Source organism: Bison bison, unplaced genomic scaffold (assembly GCF_000754665.1).
Source record: "Bison bison bison isolate TAMUID 2011002044 unplaced genomic scaffold, Bison_UMD1.0 scf7180017864260, whole genome shotgun sequence".
NCBI lineage: Eukaryota > Metazoa > Chordata > Mammalia > Artiodactyla > Bovidae > Bison > Bison bison.
This window is the reverse complement of record NW_011494832.1, coordinates 7043643-7066875: the sequence shown is the minus strand read 5'-3', so window position 1 is coordinate 7066875 and position 23233 is coordinate 7043643. Positions and strand designations below refer to the sequence as shown.

The following is a 23233-nucleotide window of genomic DNA, read 5'->3' as shown; positions in this document are numbered from 1 at the left end:
GTAGTTTATAGAAGTGTTGGAATCACTCCAGTCCCTCTTTGTGGATCAGCAATTTGTTCTCAAAATGAAATAAGTCATGGGCAGACAATATTATAATATTTAGCATGCTGAATGGAGGGAGGAAGAGATGTGTCTTACTTTTTAATATATATTTATTAATATGTTTTAGGATAAGTTTCCATGTTAATTCTTGGAAATTTGTATTAACTTGATTATTCTACTTCAGATTGCTCGCATAAACTATTAACACATTTTCTGGTGAAGGGATGTAGTCATTATCTCCTGATAGCATATTAGAACTGTAAATGATTTTGCCCTTGAAGAAGGAATCAATGTTAGTTTTTCTTAGCATTCCATATCCTAGTCCAGCAGCACATACAGAAGTTAAATGGTATAGAAATGAGAAAATAGGAGTTACCTGTGTTTATTTTCCAGTGATTTGATCAGATTTTAATTCTTATGCTATCATGTTTTCATAACCTTTAGGTTAAACAAATGCTGTTAACTGTTAAATTACTTCTTTGTTTCTCTTTATGCTCACTGGTTACCACACCTTCTTTCTGCTTAGCTAAGAACATATAGGCAAAATATGTTTTGCTGCCCCAATAAATTTTTGAAGTTGTAACTATAAGAAGAGAGATTTTAAGCCTAGTAATGACTGGATGTTGAGAGATTAAAAGGAAAAAAAAGAAGGAGGTCATTAGTACCTTTAAGCATTTTCTTTTCTCCTAGGAAAGTGATCAAGAAAATACAATTTTGGATGAAGCAAAAAACTAGCTTAGAAATATATCTGTAGCACACAGCAGTGTGTTTTTCCAATGAAAATGTAAAATCTAGAAATGACAAAGATAGATAAATGGGAGGTATAGAGGGTAAAAGTGGAGAGGGAGAAATACTTGCATGTACATATGTCTAAAAACTGATCACCTTAAAAACTGCTAAGAGGGCTTTCTAGAATACCTTATACAGATTTTAGGAGAAAAGAAATTAATCTGTTTGGGACATTCCAGAAAATAGAAACAATACGTGTTGCCCAGACTGACATCTCTAATGCTTCTGTCCAGTGAGGTAGAAACTAGTTTTCTGCTTGGCTGCCCAGCCCAAGAGCAATGACTTTCAGCAAGAAAACAAGACAAACTGGGACAAGAGATGCATTAAGGCAAAGCAGAAGATGCCTCATGATATACTGAGTGCCACTTTCACAGTATTAATTGGAGAACATTTTTGTCTCTACTACTGGACTTTAAGAAACAACTTGTGTGTGTGACTTTTAAATATATTCATTTACTTTGTTTTTATTTTCTGACTGCTAAGTTCTTGTGATTTAGTTTCTTGCTTTTTTGATGCTACCTGAATATTACAACAATTAAGGAAGAAGTACTTTTAAAAAACAATTTCAAGTATATTCACAAATGGTAAATTCTCTCCCATGGCCATAGAGTCAAGAGTGTTTATTTTTAAAGGTGTCTATATTTTTTTCAATCATTCAGTGATATTTTCATAGCAATGATGATACTGCTCATTTAGCATTTGATTCATAGAAATAGTTATTAAATTGTTCCACACTACTTTAGTTGAAGAAATTTGATGGCTTTGTTTGTATGTGCCAGGCATTGTGCCATATTGCAATGACTAGTGGATTTTAGATGTTTTATCAGTGTTCAAAGTATTTTTCCAGAATGGTACCATTTAGAATTTCATTTTTCACAGGTCACTCCGTGTTATTTTTAATTTTCCTTGTATATCTTCAGTTCAGTTCAGTTCAGTCACTTAGTTGTGTCCAACTCTTTGCGACCCCATGAATCGCAGCACACCAGGCCTCCCTGTCCATCACCAACCCCGGGAGTTCACTGAGACTCACATCCATCGAGTCAGTGATGCCATCCAGCCATCTCATCCTCTGTCGTCCCCTTCTCCTCCTGCCCCCAATCCCTCCCAGCATCAGAATCTTTTCCAATGAGTCAACTCTTCACCTGAGGTGGCCAGAGTACTGGAGTTTCAAAGCAGTAGAAATAACTGAGCCCTGGCACTCAACATTTAGAATCTATTTTAGCTCTATGTAGGGGTGGGGGTGTAATGTTAAAAATGAGTCTATTTGGGGAATACATTATTAATGATATAATGCATTGGATAGAATGCTGAATATTTTATATTCAACTGCTATTTTGTCTCCAAACTGGAAACTATAGATAGTGGGGTAGAGAGACCCCCTTAATGGTGACTTAATGCTTTCATTGACATTTCAGAGAGTGAAACTCTCCTTATAAGAGCTATCTTGTTTGAAGGGACAAATATCCTAGACATTTCATCTACCTTCCTAATACTTAAAAGGCATAGACATTTATAGAAAGATATTTATACCCTAATGAGAAGGAACGACCAGGTACAGGGCAGAAGTAAAAATATCAGAGAACTTATAATATGTATAAGTAGTATTCTTCTTCCAAAGACAAAGACTTCTCTCGTAATCAAGTAAATACAGGCCGTGAGTGAGAATTCCAATAAGGCGAGACAAATGATTCTGAGAGCAATTTCTGTCCTCCAGTTTTGTATATTATACTGCACAGTTGAAGGACAGTCTTTCTCATAATCTCAGTCAGTACAGTAAAGAGTAAACATGCACTTAGTTTTTTGCACTCAGCTATCAGATATGTGTTTCTGGGTTTTGTTGTTACTGTTTTGATTCTTGTTTTCTTAAATTATTTTTAAGATGGAAAATATTTCTCAATTTTAAAGTTGAGGTTAGTTATCCAGTTGATTTCCCTTAGTGATTCGGGTAATTAGTTTCTCAAAATAGATAACTGTTGTTTCCTCTAAAGTTTGTAATCCCTTTTTAATTACACCATTGATCTTCTTTTGAACTCAGAATAGCAAGCAACTTTTAACAAAGTTGTAGCATTTACATAATTTTTCATTCAGACTAGGAATTCCATATCCTCTGATTTTTCCTTAGTTATTGCACCTGTGGAAAATTTCCCAAGATTTTTACGGGGTTAAGCTAGAAAAATTAATCTTCTGCACTGAAAGAGACATTCTCATTAATAGTTGTAAGCATCTATTTTTTTTCTCCATGTTCTCTAATCAAACTGTGTTTTTTAAATCTTGGTTGAATATCTTCTGAGTATTTATTCATGTTAATCCAAAAGGTGCGAATCATCCTATCTAATAAAGGGATTGATTTTAGGATCATAATTGATACAAGGCAAAATCTAATATGTTCCTCTCCTTATTAATTTGCTTAGATTGTTATCATAGCCTAGAATATCTCTTTTTCTTTCACCCTTTATCCAAGGAGCTCTCTTTTTCAAGTTGTCATCCAAGTTTCTGCTTTTTCCATTCAGACAAAGACACTAAAACGTACAAATACCAGCATTCTCTATAAGCTAAATAACAATAGATTAGGGATCTCGTTCTGAAGATACCATCTTGTATGTCCTGTGACATCTATGATTTTTCAACCAGTGACTGTTTTGCCTCTGTCTTCCCCTAGAGATATCTGACATTGTATAGTGGCATTTTTGATTGACAGGACTAGAATAGGATGTGCTGAGTGGATAGAGGCCAGAATTGCCACTAAACATTCTACAGTTCACAAAACAGTCCTCCCACTCCCAACATAGAATCATCTAGAAAGAAATGTCAGTAGTGCCAAGGTTAAGAAAGATTAATTACTTACATTGATGCTGGGCTATGAGTAGTCATAGTCTGCATGCAGATCCCTAACAAATTGCCTGACTATTTTTATTGTTACATCCAAAAGTTGGCAACTGTGTCAAAGGATAATGTAAAATGCTTTGCTGAAGTCCTGTGAGATTGTATCTCCTGTGTCTATGTTATCCATGTGGACTGCCACATTATGATTGGAGGAAATTAAATTGGGCTGTTACAATTTTCTCTTTAGCAGAGCTATGATGCGTGCCACCCCGTACACTGCATTCCAAGTCATCAACCGTGATTGCACATTTAGAGTTTGATGGTTTTCCTGGTAGTTAACATATTAGAGTTAATTTAAACAGTATGTAATAACCAGGGTTCCCTTTTCCACCTGTAAGAAAAAAGGAAATGGATGAGTGGAGACCTTAATATAGATAAAATTTCAAGGTTTTATATATTATATATATATACACACACATATAAAATACATATTATATATAGCATTTATATTATGTATCACCTATGAATTATATTCTCTCTCTCTCTCTCTCTATATATATATATATGTATATATATACACACTGGTGTGTGGGCTTCCCTGGTGGCTCAGATGGTGAAGAATTTGCCTACAACGTAGAAGACATGGGATTGATCCCTGGGTTGGGAAGATCCCCTGGAGAAGGGAATGGCTACCCACTCCAGTGTTCTTGCCTGGAGAATTCCATGGACAGTAGAGACTGGCAGGCTATAGTCCATGAGATCGCAAAAAGTTGGACACAGCTGAGTGACTTTAACTTTCATTTGTGTGTATATATAAATATAAATATATATATATATATTTGTTTTTTGCTTCTCCATTTTTCCTCTTTCTGTTTGCATTCAACCACCTTCTGTATGTATTTCCACCTCACAGAAACTAAAGCATCACCAGGCTGAAGTGCATTTCATCTATCATATAAGATGCATGGTATCAATGGGCTCCTCCAAGAAGTGTTGTTTAAAATATCTTCAGACAGCAAACTTATGCTGGAGTTTGTTTGCTTCCTATCACTATTGCGACTGAAATTAATTTTTCTTCAAGTCTTTTTAAACCTCCATTCTATTCTTAGGACTTCCTTTCCTTTCCCTTGGTCTATTATTTGCACAAGTATTTTTAAATATTTGTTTTTAGTACAATTATTTTTCAGATTAAGGGCACCAGATCTGTTTGAAAACTTTGACCAGGCTAGTCGTCAAGGCAAGAAAATCTTATTAAACACCAAGATTTTTCTAGATTGTTATTATTGTCTCTAATCATGACCTCCAACTGCATCATCCTTAATCATGATAAACTTGCTTTGATGGTTCTCTTTTTTCTAAGCAATTACATTGTTTCAGTTCTCTACTTTAGAGTTCTCTACTCTTATTTTGGGCTTCCCAGGTGGCCTAGTGGTAAAGAATCCACCTGCCAGTGCAGGAGAAGCAAGAGACATAGGTTTGATTCCTGGGTTAGGAAGATCCACTGGAATAGGAAATGGCAATCCGCGCCCGTATTCCTGCCTGAAAAATTCCATGAACAGAGAAGGATGGCGGGCTACAGGCCATGGGGTCACAAAGAGTTGGACACCCTGAGCATGCACTCTTATTTTACATTATATTGATTAGAATTAGTCATTTTAGAAGTTATTATCTAGAAAGGCTGTTCTTTTTAAATTATAAGTTGGCAAGACATCACTTTAAATTCTCTATTTTATTTCTCTCTGTTCTCTGGAATAATAACTAATTTAGGCCCTTTACTTGTTTTAAATGATTTAGTGAAAGTCACTCTGTCATGTCTGACTCTTTGTGACCCCACATGCTGTAGCCTGCCAGGCTCCTCTGTCCACGGAATTCTCCAAGCCAGAATACTGGAGTGGGTAGCTGTTCTCTTCTCCTGAGGATCTTCCCAACCCAGGGATCAAACCCAGGTCTCCCACATTGCAGATGGATTCTTTACCATCTGAGCTACCAGGGAAGCCCGATTTACTCCTTAGACAAACTGATAATGTAACAATAATCTCCTCAACATATAGGAAAACTGAGTGCCAGGGAGTTTAAGCAACTTGCTAAAGTTCTCACAGCTGGTAATGGCAGGGCCAGGATTGAAACTGAGTCTAGCCTGAGAGACTAAGCTTACAATCACATTACATTTCCTGTCATTTGGGAGGAATGTAGCTAAAATCTTGACAAGTCTCCAGCTTTGTTATCAAGTAGTACAGAACAGCAAAGCTATTTTGTCTTGTGGGGACTGAGTGCTTAGCTGAGCTAGCTCATTAAGTATTGGATTGGCCAAAAAGCTTGTTTGGTGTGAAAAATTCAAACGAACTTTTTGGCCAACCCAATGTCTAGCTACTACCAACCAACTTTGTCACTTGTTTCTATGACTCACGTCCCTAGGCCACAAAATATTGATAAACAGAAGTCATGTATCATTAAATGTTTGCAACCCTGAAGGAAAATTAGAAATCCCTAATACCTGGAATGTTTCTTTAACCTAGGATTATATTTTGAAAACAACCAAAGACTGAGCTTGACTAAGCTCACTCTGTCAAGTGAGAACTATAAACTGTTAAACATAAATTCAGATAAATTATATACACGTATTGGAGAAGGCAATGGCACCCCACTCCAGTACTCTTGCCTGGAAAATCCCATGGACAGAGGAGCCTGGTAGGCTGCAGTCCATGGGGTCGTGAAGAGTTGGACACGACTGAGTGACTTCCCTTTCACTTTTCACTTTCATGCATTGGAGAAGGAAAGGGCAACCCACTCCAGTGTTCTTGCCTGGAGAATCCCAGGGATGGGGGAGCCTGGTGGGCTGCCGTCTGTGGGGTCACACAGAGTCGGACACAACTGAAGTGACTTAGCAGTAGCAGTAGCATATACACGTATGAGCAATCAACAGTAAGAACTAATATCAGTTTCTAGTTTAGTTCATTATAACCATTACTCTTAACATAGTTGTCTTTTTTGCAGTTCCTCATACTTTTATCTTTCTGGTGATTTCATATATACTCTCATCCCACACAGTGAATTCAGGGAAATTCATTTCTTGATTCAGAGTTTAAAAGTAATTGAACAGGTTCTTGTTTTATCTTTTCATTTATTTATTCTTTCATTTAATGTGTGTGTGTGTGTATATATATATATATGCGCCCATTTAATGGGTACCTTCAGTATTTTTAAAAATTAATTTTCAAAGTGTGTGTGTTCACCTCAGAAATTTCTTTCATTCTCTCTATTCGTTCCATTGCATTGTTACCTTCTCTGTTCTGTGTGCTTTCTCTCTGCCAGGATCCACTTTTTGTATTACATTAGTTAGTGGGTATTTTTAACCTCCTTTGGTGGGAAATCCTTACTTTGAAATGCTATGCTATTACAGTTTCAGAGTAACACAGTGAAACTTTCTTTTTCAAACCATTTCACAACCACAATTATGTAGTACAGATGAACAGTTTAAACTTGAAAATTCTTATCCAGATACCAAATCTACTAAATGCAACTCAAGGAAAAGAAATGGTCATTAATTTCAGTCTCCTATTGAACTCCATGATATTCAAAGAACCAAAAAGGTTATTGTGAAAAAACTTTTTTAAAAAATAGAAAACATATATATGTTAGTATTAGGGGAAATTATTAAATAATTATTCATTTATTTACTATTATGGTCAGCACACTCATTTTTTTGCAAAGAAACAGTTTTTTAAACATTTAGAATGTGAATTTATCAAACATCCATAATTTTCTGTAGAAATGAGAGGATTTTGCAAGGAAATGATATGTAATGGATACCTTATAGTAAGTCCAGAATTGCATGTGGCTCAGTGGTAAGGAATCTGCCTGCCAAAGCACTCAATCCCTAGGTTGGGATGATCCCTTGGAGTAGGAAATGGTAATACACTCCAGTTTTTTTGCAGAAAAAATTCCATGGACAGGGGAGCCTGGTGGGCTACAGTCCATGGGGGTCGCTAAAGAGTTGGCTATGACTTAGCAACTAAAAAACAACTACACTATGTACCAAACATTTTGCACAGAGGTCTCATTGACTGTTAATAACAGCTCTATGACTTGATTGTAGTAAGTAAAATTAAAAGAAATAAGGATGAGAGAGAATAAATAATACACCAAACAGCTGCTTTTGAGGTTCCATTGCCCATATTCCTCAAGGTCTCTGTGAGAAACAAGCTACAGTTTCAAAAACCATACTTGAAAGGCTTATGATGTTTAGTAATTGTGAATTTCATTCAATATTTTAAATTTCAGAAATACGTTTAAACCTTAATTGACCTTTATGGTATTGCTTATGAATATTATTTCTGGTAAACAATGAGGGTAGGTAAGTGGAGAAGAAAAAAAAAATGACAACAGACAACAGATTTTAAAACACCTAGGGAAATAAATTTGGAAATAGTAAAAAGACAGTGGAAGTACAGGTCTTATGAATAATATATATTTTTTTGGTTTTTAATACTTGGTGATTGGGTGAAAGGGAATAATTAATGTCTTTGAATTATTAGTACAAAAAAGCAAAAAAATAAGAATTTTGTAAAGAATATGCAACTAGAAGGCCGAAAACCTGAGATCTAGTTGGAGGAATATGCTACTAAATGCTTGGGTAGCTTTGAGTGTATCAGTTTATTTTAATTATAGTCAGAATGATCTCATGTCTTCTGATATTCTGAAATTAAATGATTCTAAAGACCAGTGTTTCTTAGAATGCAAGTTATGACAAATTAACCAAATAAAATGGAAAACATCTGACAGTTTACCTATATGCTTTCTCTGATATTTTTTAAAGATTTCAGTGTGTTTATTTAAATAATTTTATTTATTTATTTATTGGCTATGCTGGATCTTTGTTGCTGCTCAGGCTTTTCTCTAGTTGTAGTGTGCACTCTTCTCCTTTAGGCAGTTTCTCTTATTGTGGAGCACGGGCTCTAAGGCACAAGGGCTCTGTAGTTGCGGTCCCGGGTTCAGAACACAGGCTCAGTGGTTGTAGTACATGGGTTTAGTTGCTCTGTGGCATGTGGGGTCTTCCCAGACCAGGGATTGAACCCATGTCTCCTTCGTTGGCAGGCACATTCTTTACCATTGAGCCACCCAGAAAACCCTCAATGAATTTTTGTACTGTTTGTGGTCACTTCCTTTTGCTTCATGTGGTAGTTACTAAAGCATATTAATAAGAAGCTAAAATCACCAAAGAATAGTAACATTGAAAAAAAATTGATTCACATTGTTACAAAAATATTGAAAGAATAAATAGGAAATTAGTTCAGGTAACTCTTATGGGAGGGAAAAAAGATAGTGGAGAATGAGAGGATTTCATTTCAAAACATTTCGTGATTGGTTTAGGACTGACAGACACTTCAGGGGGTGAAAGAGGAATGGTGAGACAGAAGCAAACAATTCTCTTGACAATGAGTATCTTCAACTAGTATAACTTGAATTTTAGATAGTTAACACAAGTACTCTGGGCATACCTTCAGTAAGTAATAATATGTATAGTAAGTACGATAAAAAATTAGTTTTTAGAGTTCTTCCAAGAGTCTAACTAAAATATAAGCCTGCCTAGCAATGCACTTTGTGCCTGATTTCAAAACTCATTTCTAATGTTAGGTAAGTTGTAATATGTAACAATTTACTAAGAAGGGGAAAATTATTTCTCAGTTAACTGTTTGTGACTGATACTTGCAATTATAGGTACAATTTTATTATGTGCTCAAAGCTAAAACATATATGAAATCATCTTTATTTAAATGTAAATTATGGGTTTTTTGACCTTTAACTTTTTTCCTTGATAGTAAAGTATTGTATTTTATTTACTTAATTTTAGGCAAAAGGTTCTCAAACCGCAACAACCTCTGGCACTCAGAAAAAAGTGAAGAGAACTCTTCCAAACCCACCACCTGAAGAGACCTCCACAGGAACTCAGTCAGCCTTTAGCACAATGGGCACAGTCTCCAGGAGAAGGATCTGCAGAACCAATACGATGGCCCGAGCCAAGATTCTCCAGGATATAGACAGAGAGCTTGATCTTGTGGAGAGGGAATCTGCCAAGCTTAGGAAGAAACAAGCAGAACTTGATGAGGAAGAAAAGGAGATTGATGCTAAGTTACGGTACCTAGAAATGGGGATTAATAGGAGGAAAGAGGCCTTATTAAAGGAGAGGGAAAAGAGAGAGAGAGCCTATCTCCAGGGAGTAGCTGAGGATCGTGATTACATGTCCGACAGTGAGGTCAGCAGCGCCAGACCAACCCGAATTGAAAGTCAGCATGCCATCGAGCGACCAAGAACTGCTCCCCAAACTGAATTCAACCAGTTTATTCCACCACAAACCCAAACAGAATCTCAGCTAGTCCCTCCTACGAGTCCTTATACCCAGTACCAATACTCTTCCCCTGCTCTTCCTACTCAAGCACCTACCCCATACACCCAACAATCCCACTTTCAGCAACAGACTCTGTACCATCAGGAAGTTTCACCTTATCAGACTCAGCCAACCTTCCAAGCTGTGGCAACAATGTCTTTCACACCTCAAGCTCAACCTACACCAACCCCACAACCTTCTTATCAGTTACCATCACAGATGATGGTGATACAACAAAAGCCACGGCAAACTGCATTATATTTGGAGCCCAAGATAACTTCAAACTATGAGGTGATTCGCAACCAACCCCTGATGATAGCACCTGTTTCTACTGATAGTACATATGCTGTTTCCCATCTCGGTAGTAAGTACAACAGCTTAGATTTGAGAATAGGATTGGAGGAAAGAAGTAGCATGGCAAGCAGTCCAATATCAAGCATATCTGCAGATTCTTTCTATGCAGATATTGACCATCATACCTCGCGAAATTATGTCTTAATTGATGACATTGGTGAGATTACCAAAGGAACAGCAGCTCTAAGCACTGCGTTTAGCCTTCATGAAAAAGATCTGTCAAAAACAGACCGTCTCCTCCGAACCACGGAGACACGTAGGTCTCAAGAAGTGACAGATTTCCTAGCACCTCTGCAGACTTCGTCCAGATTGCATAGCTACGTGAAAGCAGAGGAGGACCCAATGGAGGATCCTTATGAGTTAAAGCTTCTGAAACAACAGATTAAACAAGAATTCCGTAGAGGAGCAGAGAGCTTAGATCACCTTGCTGGTCTTTCCCATTATTACCATGCTGATACTAGTTACAGACATTTTCCAAAATCTGAGAAGTACAGCATTAGTAGACTCACACTTGAAAAACAAGCAGCAAAACAACTACCAGCTGCCATACTTTATCAAAAGCAGTCAAAGCATAAGAAATCACTAATTGACCCTAAAATGTCAAAATTCTCACCTATTCAAGAAAGTAGAGACCTTGAACCTGATTATTCGAGCTATATGACTTCAAGCACTTCATCTATTGGTGGCATTTCTTCCAGGGCAAGGCTTCTTCAAGATGATATTACTTTTGGCCTCAGAAAAAATATTACAGACCAACAAAAATTTATGGGATCATCTCTTGGCACAGGACTGGGCACCTTAGGAAATACCATACGGTCAGCTCTGCAGGATGAAGCAGATAAGCCATACAGCAGTGGCAGCAGGTCAAGACCTTCTTCCAGACCTTCCTCTGTCTATGGGCTAGATTTATCAATTAAAAGAGATTCTTCTAGCTCTTCTCTAAGACTGAAAGCTCAAGAGGCTGAAGCTCTAGATGTTTCCTTTAGTCATGCATCACCTTCTGGGAGAACTAAGCCTACTAGTTTGCCTATTAGCCAGAGTAGAGGAAGAATACCAATTGTGGCCCAGAATTCTGAAGAGGAAAGTCCACTCAGTCCTGTTGGACAGCCAATGGGAATGGCCAGGGCTGCTGCTGGACCCCTGCCACCAATATCTGCAGACACCAGGGACCAGTTCGGATCCAGTCACTCTTTGCCTGAAGTTCAACAGCACATGAGAGAAGAATCACGGACTCGAGGCTACGACCGTGACATAGCATTCATCATGGATGACTTCCAACATGCCATGTCAGACAGTGAAGGTAAATTGGGCCTCAAACTACCTTGCTACTCTCAAAACTCAAACTCTTATTTTTCTGCATGTTTGATTTTCCTTCTCCAAGAATGTATTCTATTTTTCTTGGTGTGTCTTTTGCATGTTTACTTCAGTTTTATTTCTTGTAAATGGAAATTCTATCTTGTGTATAGATTTCATAGCATGCTCTTTATTTCTTTTTAATTTATCCTTTTATCGTTGTTTCTTGATTGTTTGATTTTTGTGGTGTCTACTTTTCCAAAACCATTATCAAATAATTGTGTCAATAAAATATGGTCATCCTTTAAATCTATAGTTGGAAAGTTTTTTGTTGTATGTTTCTTTTGTTTTCAAAAGTTATTTTTAAAGTTATTAGTTTCTTTCATTTTGTGAAATGACTAAGGTTTTGAGCCATTGACTATTCCACTAGACTTTGTAGTAGAAAATTATTTATCATTTGTGAGATCAGTCTTTGTTAATTCAGAGAATGTTTTCTTGAGAACGTTCAGGTGAGTCCCTAATGTTAGCATAATGCAGTTTTATAATCTACTAAATAAAAGGCTTGTATTTTAATTTCTCTCTCATTGTGAATGCCATAGTTGACGAGCATTGTACATTGTACATTTTGTATTACATACTAAAACCTTAGTACCTAATATGATATTGACAGTAAACAACAGTATTATCCATATGCTGGTCAATATGTATGAAGCACTGTTTAGATCTTAAAATTTGAACTTTGTACATTGCTTTTGTGAATTTAGGTATTTGAGCTGAAGCTTTCCTTGTATGTTCAGTTAGCCTTTTCCATGGGTTTCCTTTTTGCATTATTTCATATTTTTTGCACTAAATTGTTTTACTAGTTTTTCATATAGAACAAGTGATATATGGCAAGTACATATTTAACTAAAAACTTTATGGTGATTTTTTATTAAATCATATAGAACCAAAAGGATTTTAGAAAATGACCTGACCAAGTCTAAATTAGAGGACAAGATTGAAGAGGTACAGAAATGTGACATTTTGCCCATGCCAAGAGGACTTATTACTCTTGGTTCTTTTTTTTTTCTTCTCCCTCCATGGTTTACATTTGAATATAAGTGTGGCTTGACTCCTAAAAATAAAATATTTCTCATCCAATAAAAATGTATTACTTCATGACTTTGGGGATGGAAAAGCTCTAAGCTAACATCTCTTCTTTTAAATCTAACATTTTCCCTGGGGGCTTGCAGGAAAATATATTTTCACAAAAAGGATTTTCTTTCTTCTGTATCTCGATACCAGTGTGATATTAGAAGTTTAAGTGTAGGTTAGATCAGGACAAAAGTAACCACTGGATCTGAAAGAGAAGAGACTGCTTTTCCTAGTGAAATTCCAATAGACCAGTTACTTTCTGATTTGTTTTTTTCTCTATGAGCTGTTGAATTGACCATTTTTATTGATAATTAGCCAATTAAATAAAACACTATTTTTTTTACTTTAGCCAGTTGTTTAAATCAACCATCATAGTTAAGTAAGAGTTATATGGAAACTCTTGTGTTTTTCACAGTCCACGTTTAACACACGTTATATATGTATATAAATATATAGATATATAATGACTTCTACAGAAGAATAGAAAGGCTCATCAATAATACTATCTGTAAAATAGCAAAATAGAATAAAAACTAACAGATCAATCATAAAACTAAACACCAAAGGCTTTGTATGCATGATGTACATTTATCTGGAGAGAATTTGACAAATTCATTTATTCAATCATAGATTCTGCCATCATGGTGCCAGACATACAAATGTTTCTAGATATTCTGAAGTATGACAGTTATTTACATACAAACATGTAAAAATAACCACATTTTTCTCATTTATATGTTTGGATGATATGTACTCATAGTCATCAAAGACTATGAGAAACTTGCTTTGATAAAATATCAAAACACATAAAAAAATACTTATCAAAAACATTTGTTAAGTATTGGAAAGATCAGATTTAAAAAAGCATGTTAATCTCCAGCAAATTGTTTAAACTAATTTGGATGAGACATCGTGCAGCACCCAAAATTAAGAAATATGTAAAGAGGACACCAGAGAAGGAAACAAAATGAAACTTACATGAAGTTAAATTGAGTTAAAATGTTATTTTTCAATTAAGCAGATAAGAAATGTAGTCATAAAAAAAATCATGTTGGTACATAATTATACAAAGAAAACTATAACAAACTGAATTATATATGTAATATTATCTGTGTGAATTGTAGTGATGTGTTTTTAAATGTTCTGTATTTTCTTTGTGTTTGTATCTCATAAACGTATTACTTTTTCTTGGTGAACAGTGCTCTGCTCTTTTTTTTTTTTTAAATCTTGGGATCCATGAGTAATTAAGAAAAAAGTAAAAAATATTTTTCCCAATCACGTAACTTACAACATTATAAACTCATGAATTATTAGAGATTTTTTTAAATAAAAGTTTACCACATATATACTATATCTATGTTTGAGTGATACTAAAACAACCTTGAAATATATAACATTCCAGCAGGCTACTTAGTATCATGTAAACAAAGCAAATTTAACTGATTTCAGATTTATTCAGATTTATTATATGCTTTCTCTGAATTCAATCAAACTCTTGGTTATAGACAACAATATATATTTCAGATGTATTCTATATGACTCCAGGTAATTTTGAAATACCTCATCTGAGGTAAAATCTAGGTAGATATAATTTTTTTCTTTTTAATTAATCTGTATTTATTACAGCTTTTAAAGCAGAATGTGACTTGAGGTAGGCACAATTTATGTTGCTTAATAGTTATGACCATCAGCCTAAACTATACAACTTAATATTCATTCCTGGTTAAGAACAGAACAGGGAGACTAGAGTAGATTGGAGAAAAACTAAACTAGAAACAATCGTTATATTTCTGCAACCACAAATAATTTGTTGAAAACATTCTTTTAAAATATACTCATGTTTAAAAAAAATGCATCAGTACATACAGTCTTAAAAAAAATTCCAAGGAATATTTTATACAGAATAGAATTGGACCCCAAAACAGCTTACTTGCATTTTACATTTAAGAGAAGAAAATATCAGTAGCCTAAAACAAGGGGATGCTAATCTGCAGTGACTTATTTAATTTGGAAAATGCTGTTATTATTGTAAAATTTCATTTTTAAAGTTTGGATCTACCGTGGCAGATCCAACAATTGCAATTACAAACATTTAGCATTTATGTCCAACTTACTATTGGGCTTCCCAGGTGACCCTAGTGGTTAAGAACTTATCTGTCCATTCAGGAGATGGAAGAGACTTGGGTTCAATCCCTGGGATGGCAAAATCCCCTGGAGAGGGGCATGGAACCGCACTCCAGTATTCTTACCTGGAGAATCCCATGGACAGAGTAGCCTAGCAGGCTACAATCCATAGGGTTGCAAAGATTCGGACACAACTGAAGCAATCTAGCACACACCAACTTTCCATAAATGGTGAATATGGAATTCGATTTAAGAGAAGACTTACTTAATCTAGTTTCTCTTGATTGATAAATTCCTATGCGAAGCATGGTAGCTATCCTAACTTAGTTACATATAGAATTATTATAAACAGACAAAGTATGTCATCAGTATTGGAAATAAATTGACAAAATGTATATCAAGTTGAAATTCTGCCTTATTTGTATAGACACAGCCAAGGAAACATTTTAGAAGATTTTTTATTTTAAGTGCAATTAGCAAAGTATATATTCAAGTGATATCAGGTACAGTATCCAAGGTAGTAATTTATTAAAATCAGTATAGACTATTTTTATGAGAAATGTTATTGAAATATACAAAAATAATATAAAATATTTGTGTTTTGGTGATCATCTAATAAGTTTTAGAGACTAATGATTAAATAATGGATTTGTTTTGTTTACTTATCAAAATTATATTGAATATATCTTTCATAAATTTAGTCCCTTGGTGTCAAGGGAAAACTTGAAAAACCATAGTAAATACCAAATAGACTGTGAGAAAAGTGTGTAACTGTTAATGAGGTTCATTCGACAAGTATTTATTTTAAAATGTACTTATAATAATTAGGATATTTAACTTTCTTTAGTTGATGACTAATTTTCCTATGTGCCACTCATTTCCCAAATACTTTATTAATATTTGTGGCATTTGCAAGGCATTGGTTTTAGTATTAAGGGAGAACAAAAAAACAGAAGACATGAGGCTTACCTTCAAGCAGCTTAGAGTCTTAATAGGGGAGATCAGACAAGTACATATACAACCACAAACCAGGTATGTATCATTGTATTGCCTCAAATCTAAGACTGACTAAATTATGACACATTTTCTATCATTCTGTGTTTATTGAGAGAAAGTTCTGTGGTTAATCAGTGGCAATGACCAAGATCACAGGAGGTATAGGGGTGAGTAATGCTGTATATGCTGTGGTTTTGCCAGCCCTGCCAGTAAAGAACTAATGGATACTGCTTGCGAAAAAGTGAAAGTAGGGGAAGAGAAGTCAGTGATGCAGACAGAAAGAGAACTGTAATGAGGTTGAGAGGAATACTCAATAGTATGGCATTATCGAAACCAGAGTTTCAAGAAGATGTAGACTGATAGCATCATCAACAGATCTTTCAGGATAATACTTGAGAAGAGGTGCTCCATCTGCCATTTAGGAAGTAACAGTGTACTTCCAGAGACTATTAATTAAGGATCCTTTTACAATACATAAAACTTTCTATGAAGGCAAATTCTATATAATAGGTAAATAATGATTTGGGATCACTAGATAAGAACTTTAAAATGTCTTTGAAAGTACTAAGAATTTAATGGGTTGAAAAAATTTAAATAGTAGTTATATACTCAAATATAATTATATTTTCAAAAAAGTATTTTAAGATGTTAAGCTTTGTCACATTATAAGTACAGAAAGCAGCCTACCAACTCTTTTAATTCCTAGATCTATGATCCCACAAAAAATAATTTTTTGATTTTTAATGAAAAATTCTAGTAGATATATTTTAAAAATTAGGCTACCAGATGATTATGGCACACATGTTCCTAGCACTGATACCTAGGATCCTCCTAAAAATAAATATTTTCATCTAGTTATGAATGTCATAGATGTGTCATGCTTTCAAAAGATGCTCAATTGATGTCCAAATCTAGCAGCCACATATTGGTACTGGGTTAATATGATAGTGGAAAAATAATTGAATCTTCTGCATCGAAGAAATGTGTTTTCCTTAGATTTTGGTGATATATAGTGGGGAGAAGTGAGGAGGTGGACTGATGGACTGAAGTTGAATAGAACAACTTTTGAGAAATATTCATTTGTTCATTTATTTATTCAATCACTATCTAAATTTATTTTTTCACCTGATTTAAATGTTAATTTTGTCTTACTTTGCTCTGAAAAGTTGACAGGTAGCACATGGTTTTTTCCCTAGGTTATTCCCTCATACAGAATTTTTAACATAATGCAGGAAATGATATTTCTGATCCCACTGGGAATTGTGTTTGAAATGCATGAATGGTTAATAAGCCCCAAAGCATGCTGGTACTGCAGATCATCTACTGCCCTCTGTCATCTGTATTAGCTGGAGTTGCAATGTTTGATATTTCCTTGGTCTCCAAAGCCTATCACCTCCGTCGTGAAGAAACAGATTGGTTTGACAAACCCAGGGAGTCTCGTTTGGACAATGGACATGGTCTAGATCGAAAACTGCCAGAAAGATTGGTCCACTCTAGACCACTCAGTCAACACCAAGAGCAAGTAAGTGCTATATTGAGCAATGTCTTCTAGATTTCTCAAAAAAAAAGACTCATTTCACCATAGAATGGTCTCAGTTATCCCAAAATACACAGGACTTTGATCAATCAAGCTCACAAATGACTTTTTTTTTTCAGTATATTAAGGTGGCAATTGCCTTACTTCATCAGCCATGACTGATTGACATTGAAGCATAGCTGTGATGCTTCTTACCAGGCAATTAAAGTGATTTTTTGCCTCTAACAGACAATTAAGCCATATAGCATACCAAACACTGCCATGCAAAGAAAATGCATGAAACTCCTGAAGAGCTTACAGAATATAGGGTAAAATAGACTTGGGTAACTTCAGGGCTTTCCATTAGAATATGCCCAGCTGTCAAGAAATAGCAAATAAGAAGATGACCAAACCAAGCAGCTGGGAACAGAGAAGGCTTCACCTGGGAATAAGGGAACTGATGTTATGTGGAAGTGTTATATGGAAGTCTTTTACGTTCATTATTGGATTTTATATTCAGAACAACTTTCATAAAGTAGATTTTATTAGTTAATATCTATAGATTAAAAAAAAACTAAGGGATACTATTAATGAAAGTGAAGTCGCTCAGTCGTGTCCGACTCTTTGCGACCGCATGGACAGTAGCCTACCAGGTTCCTCTGTCCATGGGATTTTCCAGGCAATAGTACTGGAGTGGATTGCCATTTCCTTCTCCAGGGGATCTTCCCGACCCAGGGATCAAACCTGGGTCTCCCGCCTTGTAGACAGACACTTAACCGTCTGAGCCACCACGGAAGTCCGATTGGATGGAAAGAACTTACTATATTAAGGAGTCAAAATCAGTCATTCAGGGATACTATTAACTATTACATGAATATAATACCATAACCCATGATCTTATTCACTTTAGAACAAAAGAGATGATGTTTTAAATTGAACCTTGATAGATACTAGGGAGATTAACAGTTGGATAACCTGAGGGAGATTCCTCTGGTAGGTCACTGACCTTAAATCAGTTGCCTTAATGGATCAGGTATTTGCAGGTATTTGTATTCATTATGATCATTAAGATACTCACAAAAGAGATAGTTACTTATATCATGTACATTAATTCTTTTATCATCCTGTCTGATTAATGATTAATTGATAAGCTGACAACTATATTTGAACAAAAAAGAACCATATGAATTTACTATAATATAATTCAGTATTTGTCATGTTAAGGGATAAAAGAAAACAAGATTTTTGCATGTAAAAGTGCTGTCTAAAAGATAGGATCTATGGTCATAGATTTGATTTTTTCCTAAGCAATTTCAGTTTTTTTTAGACAAATTTCTAACTGATAAAATATTTTCTCAATTTTATTGTGCTCTTCTAGACGTTCTCATACTTTATAGAAATCTGTTATCCTCTGTTTATTATAAATATCCTAGATCTAGAATAGATCTAACTAGGAAATTAGAAAATTTAAAAATTAGAATCATTCTGAATGTGTTTAAAACTTTTAGTTTATCTCTTATTTACAGTTACAAAAATAGTCAATTTGTCAACTGAAAATAACTTCCTTGAATTATTTTTTATTATAGGAATCTCATTCTGTAATGACTTATTTGTTGTGCCTTACTCATCTTGTTTGTTTCTCTGAAGTTTAGTATTTCCCACAAACCAAGATCAACATAATGAAAATACAGATCCTTTCAAGGAATCCTGATAGGATGAAATATAAAAACTGAGGAGCTAAAAACATAATAACTTTCATACAGTTATTTCCCAACACTTCTGAGTATCCAGAGTAGTCTTGTCCACCTAATTTATCCAACTAGTATTCTACAGGATCTGAAGACATAACACATTATATTTGAATTTATAAGTATAGAGCAATATAATACCAAAATTAAACAGGCTCTGAGAATGACTTAATGAATTTTTCTTTGTTTAATAACATAGAAAATGTAAGACTCCTTGTAAATTTAATAATGTGTATCTCATTGCTAAAAGTTATTTTCACATTTATATTTTGTTATCTAACCTGTGAAGTGCAAGTTGCTCAGTCGTGTCCAACTTTTTGTGACCCAATGGACTATACATTCCATGGAATTCTCCAGGCCAGAATACTGGAGTGGGTACACCGCTTTCCCTTCTCCAGGGGATCTTTCCAACCCAGGAATCAAACCCTGGTCTCCCTCATTGCAGGCAGATTCTTTACCAGAAAGCCACAAGGGAAACCCAAGAATACTGGAACGGGTAGCCTATCCCTTCTACAGGGGATCATCCCAAACCAGGAATTGATTGCAGGCACATTCTTTACCAACTGAGCTATCAGGGAAGCCCTTGTAACATATAAACAAAAAACTATGTAATACTCAAAACTTAAAGACATGTAGAGTTATAAATTAATCATAAAACATACAGCCATATAGCCACCACACAAAGAAAGGGAGTGTTTTCTTCCCTTTGAGATCTACAAAGGGGATTGTAATTTTTCACATTGTAATTTTCCCCTTTCCAGATTGTAATTTTCAACCTCTCTCAAACAAGTAGTGAATATATTGACTTTTCTGTCAGTAATTTATTTTTCTTTATAAATTTCTCTATGTGAAAGCTACATAGGAGATGACATGTTTTGATTACATTTAAATGAAGTTCATGCTTTTTTGTCTTAATATTTATCTTCAAATACTCTCTTCCTATCAAAATTATGTTTTGGTATAGAAAGAATAACAAAGTATCATTCTTGTTTTAGTCATTTATTTAGGGTAAGTGTTGCTTCTGCCAGATAAAAATAGGGACAAGGCCAGAGGATAGGACTGATGTCAATTAATTGCCCTGTTCCTCTCCCGAAGAGCAAGGTTTCTGACATCAGTGTCTTTGGATAATTCCCCATTGACAGAAATATCACTTGTATGCTGCCCAGAAAAAGGGTTCTTCTCTGTTTATAAATATTTCAAAAGAAATTATGAATGCTCCCTTTCTTTGTGTGGTGGTTATATAGATGTTTGTTTTATTAGTTTATAATTCTACATATTTTTCAGTTTTGAGTATTGCATAGTTGTTTTTTTTTTTGCTTATATGTTATGTAAAACATATAAACACTAATGTATCTGCTTTAAAAATTATTTAACGTAAAACATAGGTTAGAGAGATAGCAGACTATGTCTGACTTTAGACTCAAAGTCATTTGAATTATAAAGCCAAATCTGCATAAGGCAAATCTCTGTGTGTTTCCTTTTGTATGTTTAACCTCCACACTATTCAGTAGGAATTCAACTCTGCTTTGTGAATTGAAGAGATCACCTGATCTCTTTCTTTTTTTCCTCAGTCACTTCATCAATAAATAGAACTAATACCATTCACAGCATCATTGCAAAGGTCAAAATTTCTCTACTAGGACACAGTGCGTTCATTCTGCACTAATGCCCAAGCCTTGTGCACTTCCCATGTGACTGCTATACTGAGGTACCTCGGGCTCCTTTGAAAGAGTCAGTCTTTCTTTATTCTGGGCTTTTGAATGTCTTGTTTCCTCTTCCCGAACATTCTTCCTCCTCTTTTCTCTTGACTTAACGCTGTTCATCACTCAAGGCTCCATGCGCATGCCTCATCTTGCAAAAAGCCTACTCTGACATTACTACCACCATCTCCCCACAGATGTTCCTACTTTGTGCTACAGGAGCACTCCATGCATTGTGTCTTGGGCTGTGAACTTTTGGAGAGCAAGCGCTCCCTATACCATCCACCATGGTATCTATTCTGTGCCTAACACAGGGCTTGATACTCTGTCTGCTACATCTAGCATACAAGGTATTTAAATAAAGGAAAGAATGAATGTCTGTATAAATAAAAGATATGTTAACACAAGAGTTGCTGTTTCATAAATATAAAGGACCAGTTCATGAACATAATTTCTTTTGAAATACTTGTAAGCTGGGTACATCTTTCCCTTTCTCCTTTGCCTTTCACTTCTCATTTCTCAGCTATAAGGCCTCTTCAGACAACCTCTTTGCCTTCTTGCATTTCTTTTTCTTGGGGATGGATTTGGTCACCGCCTCCTGTACTGTGTTATGAACCTCCATCCATAGTTCTTCAGGCACTCTGTCTACCAGATCTAATCCTTTGAATCTCTTTGTCACCTCCACTGTATGATCATAAGGGATTTGATTTAGGTCATACCTAAATGGTCTAATGGCTTTCCCTAGTTTCTTCAATTTCAGTCTGAATTTTTCAATAAGCAGCTCATGATCTGAGCCACAGTCAGCTCCAGGTCTTATTTTTGCTGACTGTATAGAACTTCTCCATCTTTGGCTGCAAAGAATATAATCAGTCTGATTTCGGTATTGACCATCTGGTGATTTCCACGTGTAGAGTCGTCTCTTGTGTTGTTGGAAGAGGGTGTTTACTATGACCAGTGTATTCTCTTGGCAAAACTGTTAGCCTTTGCCCTGCTTCATTCTGTACTCCAAGGCCAAACTTGCCTGTTACTCCAGGTATCTCTCAAATTTCTGCTTTTGCATTCCAATCCCCTATGATGAAAAGAACATCTTTTTTGGGTGTTAATTCTAGAAGATCTTATAGGTCTTCATAGAACCATTTAACTTCAGCTTCTTTGGCATTAGTGGTTGGGGCATAGACTTGGATTACTGAGATGCAGAATGGTTTGCCTTGGAAATGAACCAAGATCATTCTATTGATTTTGAGATTACACCATAATATACGTAATGTTAATGAATTACCTATAGTAACAAAGCAAATTTGAGTTATAACTGATAGTTGTAAGATTTTCAGTTCACATAATTGAAAATGAAGATTTTTAATACAGATAGAAGAGTAAGAAAGGAGAGGATGAAGGAAAGTAGAAGAAGGAGAAAAGATGAAGGGAGGGAAAGTAAGGAGTCCGGGAGAGAAAGTAAAAGAGAGTGAGACAGAAGAGGGTAGAGTAAGGAAGAAAAAAGGAAAATGCACACTCTTTTGTCATGAACATATACAAGATTCACAATGTTTTACAAAGCCATTGTTATTAACAGTATGAATTATCTAGATTGATTATATGGACCATGATATTCTTATAATCATGCAAATGATATTTTAGTTTTACTTTGCAGAATTCATATAAGATTTTTGGATTTGACAGGATTCTGCTGTTGTCTGGGGACAATTTTTTGTTCATCAGAGGCCTGATTAAGCTTATTCTTTCCTAAAGGGAATAAAACCTAAAGGCTGGCGTTGTTTGCATTTTTCAATGCATTTTTCTTTGAAAATCCACAATTCTAGCAATTTTAAAGATGAATTTTCAGAGGCATATTAAAATAACATGAATATTCCAGAGAAATTTTATTCACAAACAAACACCCTTTTATGTGAAATTCTAGTTAATGTATTATCTTCAGTTCAGTTCAGTTCAGTCGCTCAGTCGTGTCCAACTCTTAGAGACCCCATGAATGGCAGCACACCAGGCCTCCCTGTCCATCACCAACTCCCGGAGTTCACCCAGACTCACGTCCATCGAGTCAGTGATGCCATCCAGCCATCTCATCCTCTGCCGTTCCCTTCTCCTCCTGCCCCCAATCCCTCCCAGCATCAGAATCTTTTCCAATGAGTCAACTCTTCGCATGAGGTGGCCAGAGTACTGGAGTTTCAGCTTTAGCATCATTCCTTCCAAAGAAATCCCAGGGCTGATCTCCTTCAGAATGGACTGGTTGGATCTCCTTGCAGTCCAAGGGACTCTCAAGAGTCTTCTCCATCACCACAGTTCAAAAGCATCAATTCTTCCGCACTCAGCCTTC

The 23233-nt window shown here is 35.4% G+C and overlaps 1 protein-coding gene across 1 annotated transcript in view; it reads left to right on the top strand.

The window, feature by feature from the left end:
• Window positions 1-23233, top strand: part of PCLO (piccolo presynaptic cytomatrix protein) — a 379448-nt gene that overhangs the window by 218882 nt on the left and 137333 nt on the right. The window contains exons 9-10 of the mRNA XM_010848195.1: window positions 9506-11693; window positions 17326-17462. Of these exons, the coding sequence (XP_010846497.1) occupies window positions 9506-11693; window positions 17326-17462 (2325 nt within the window). The remainder of the gene's footprint in view (window positions 1-9505; window positions 11694-17325; window positions 17463-23233) is intronic.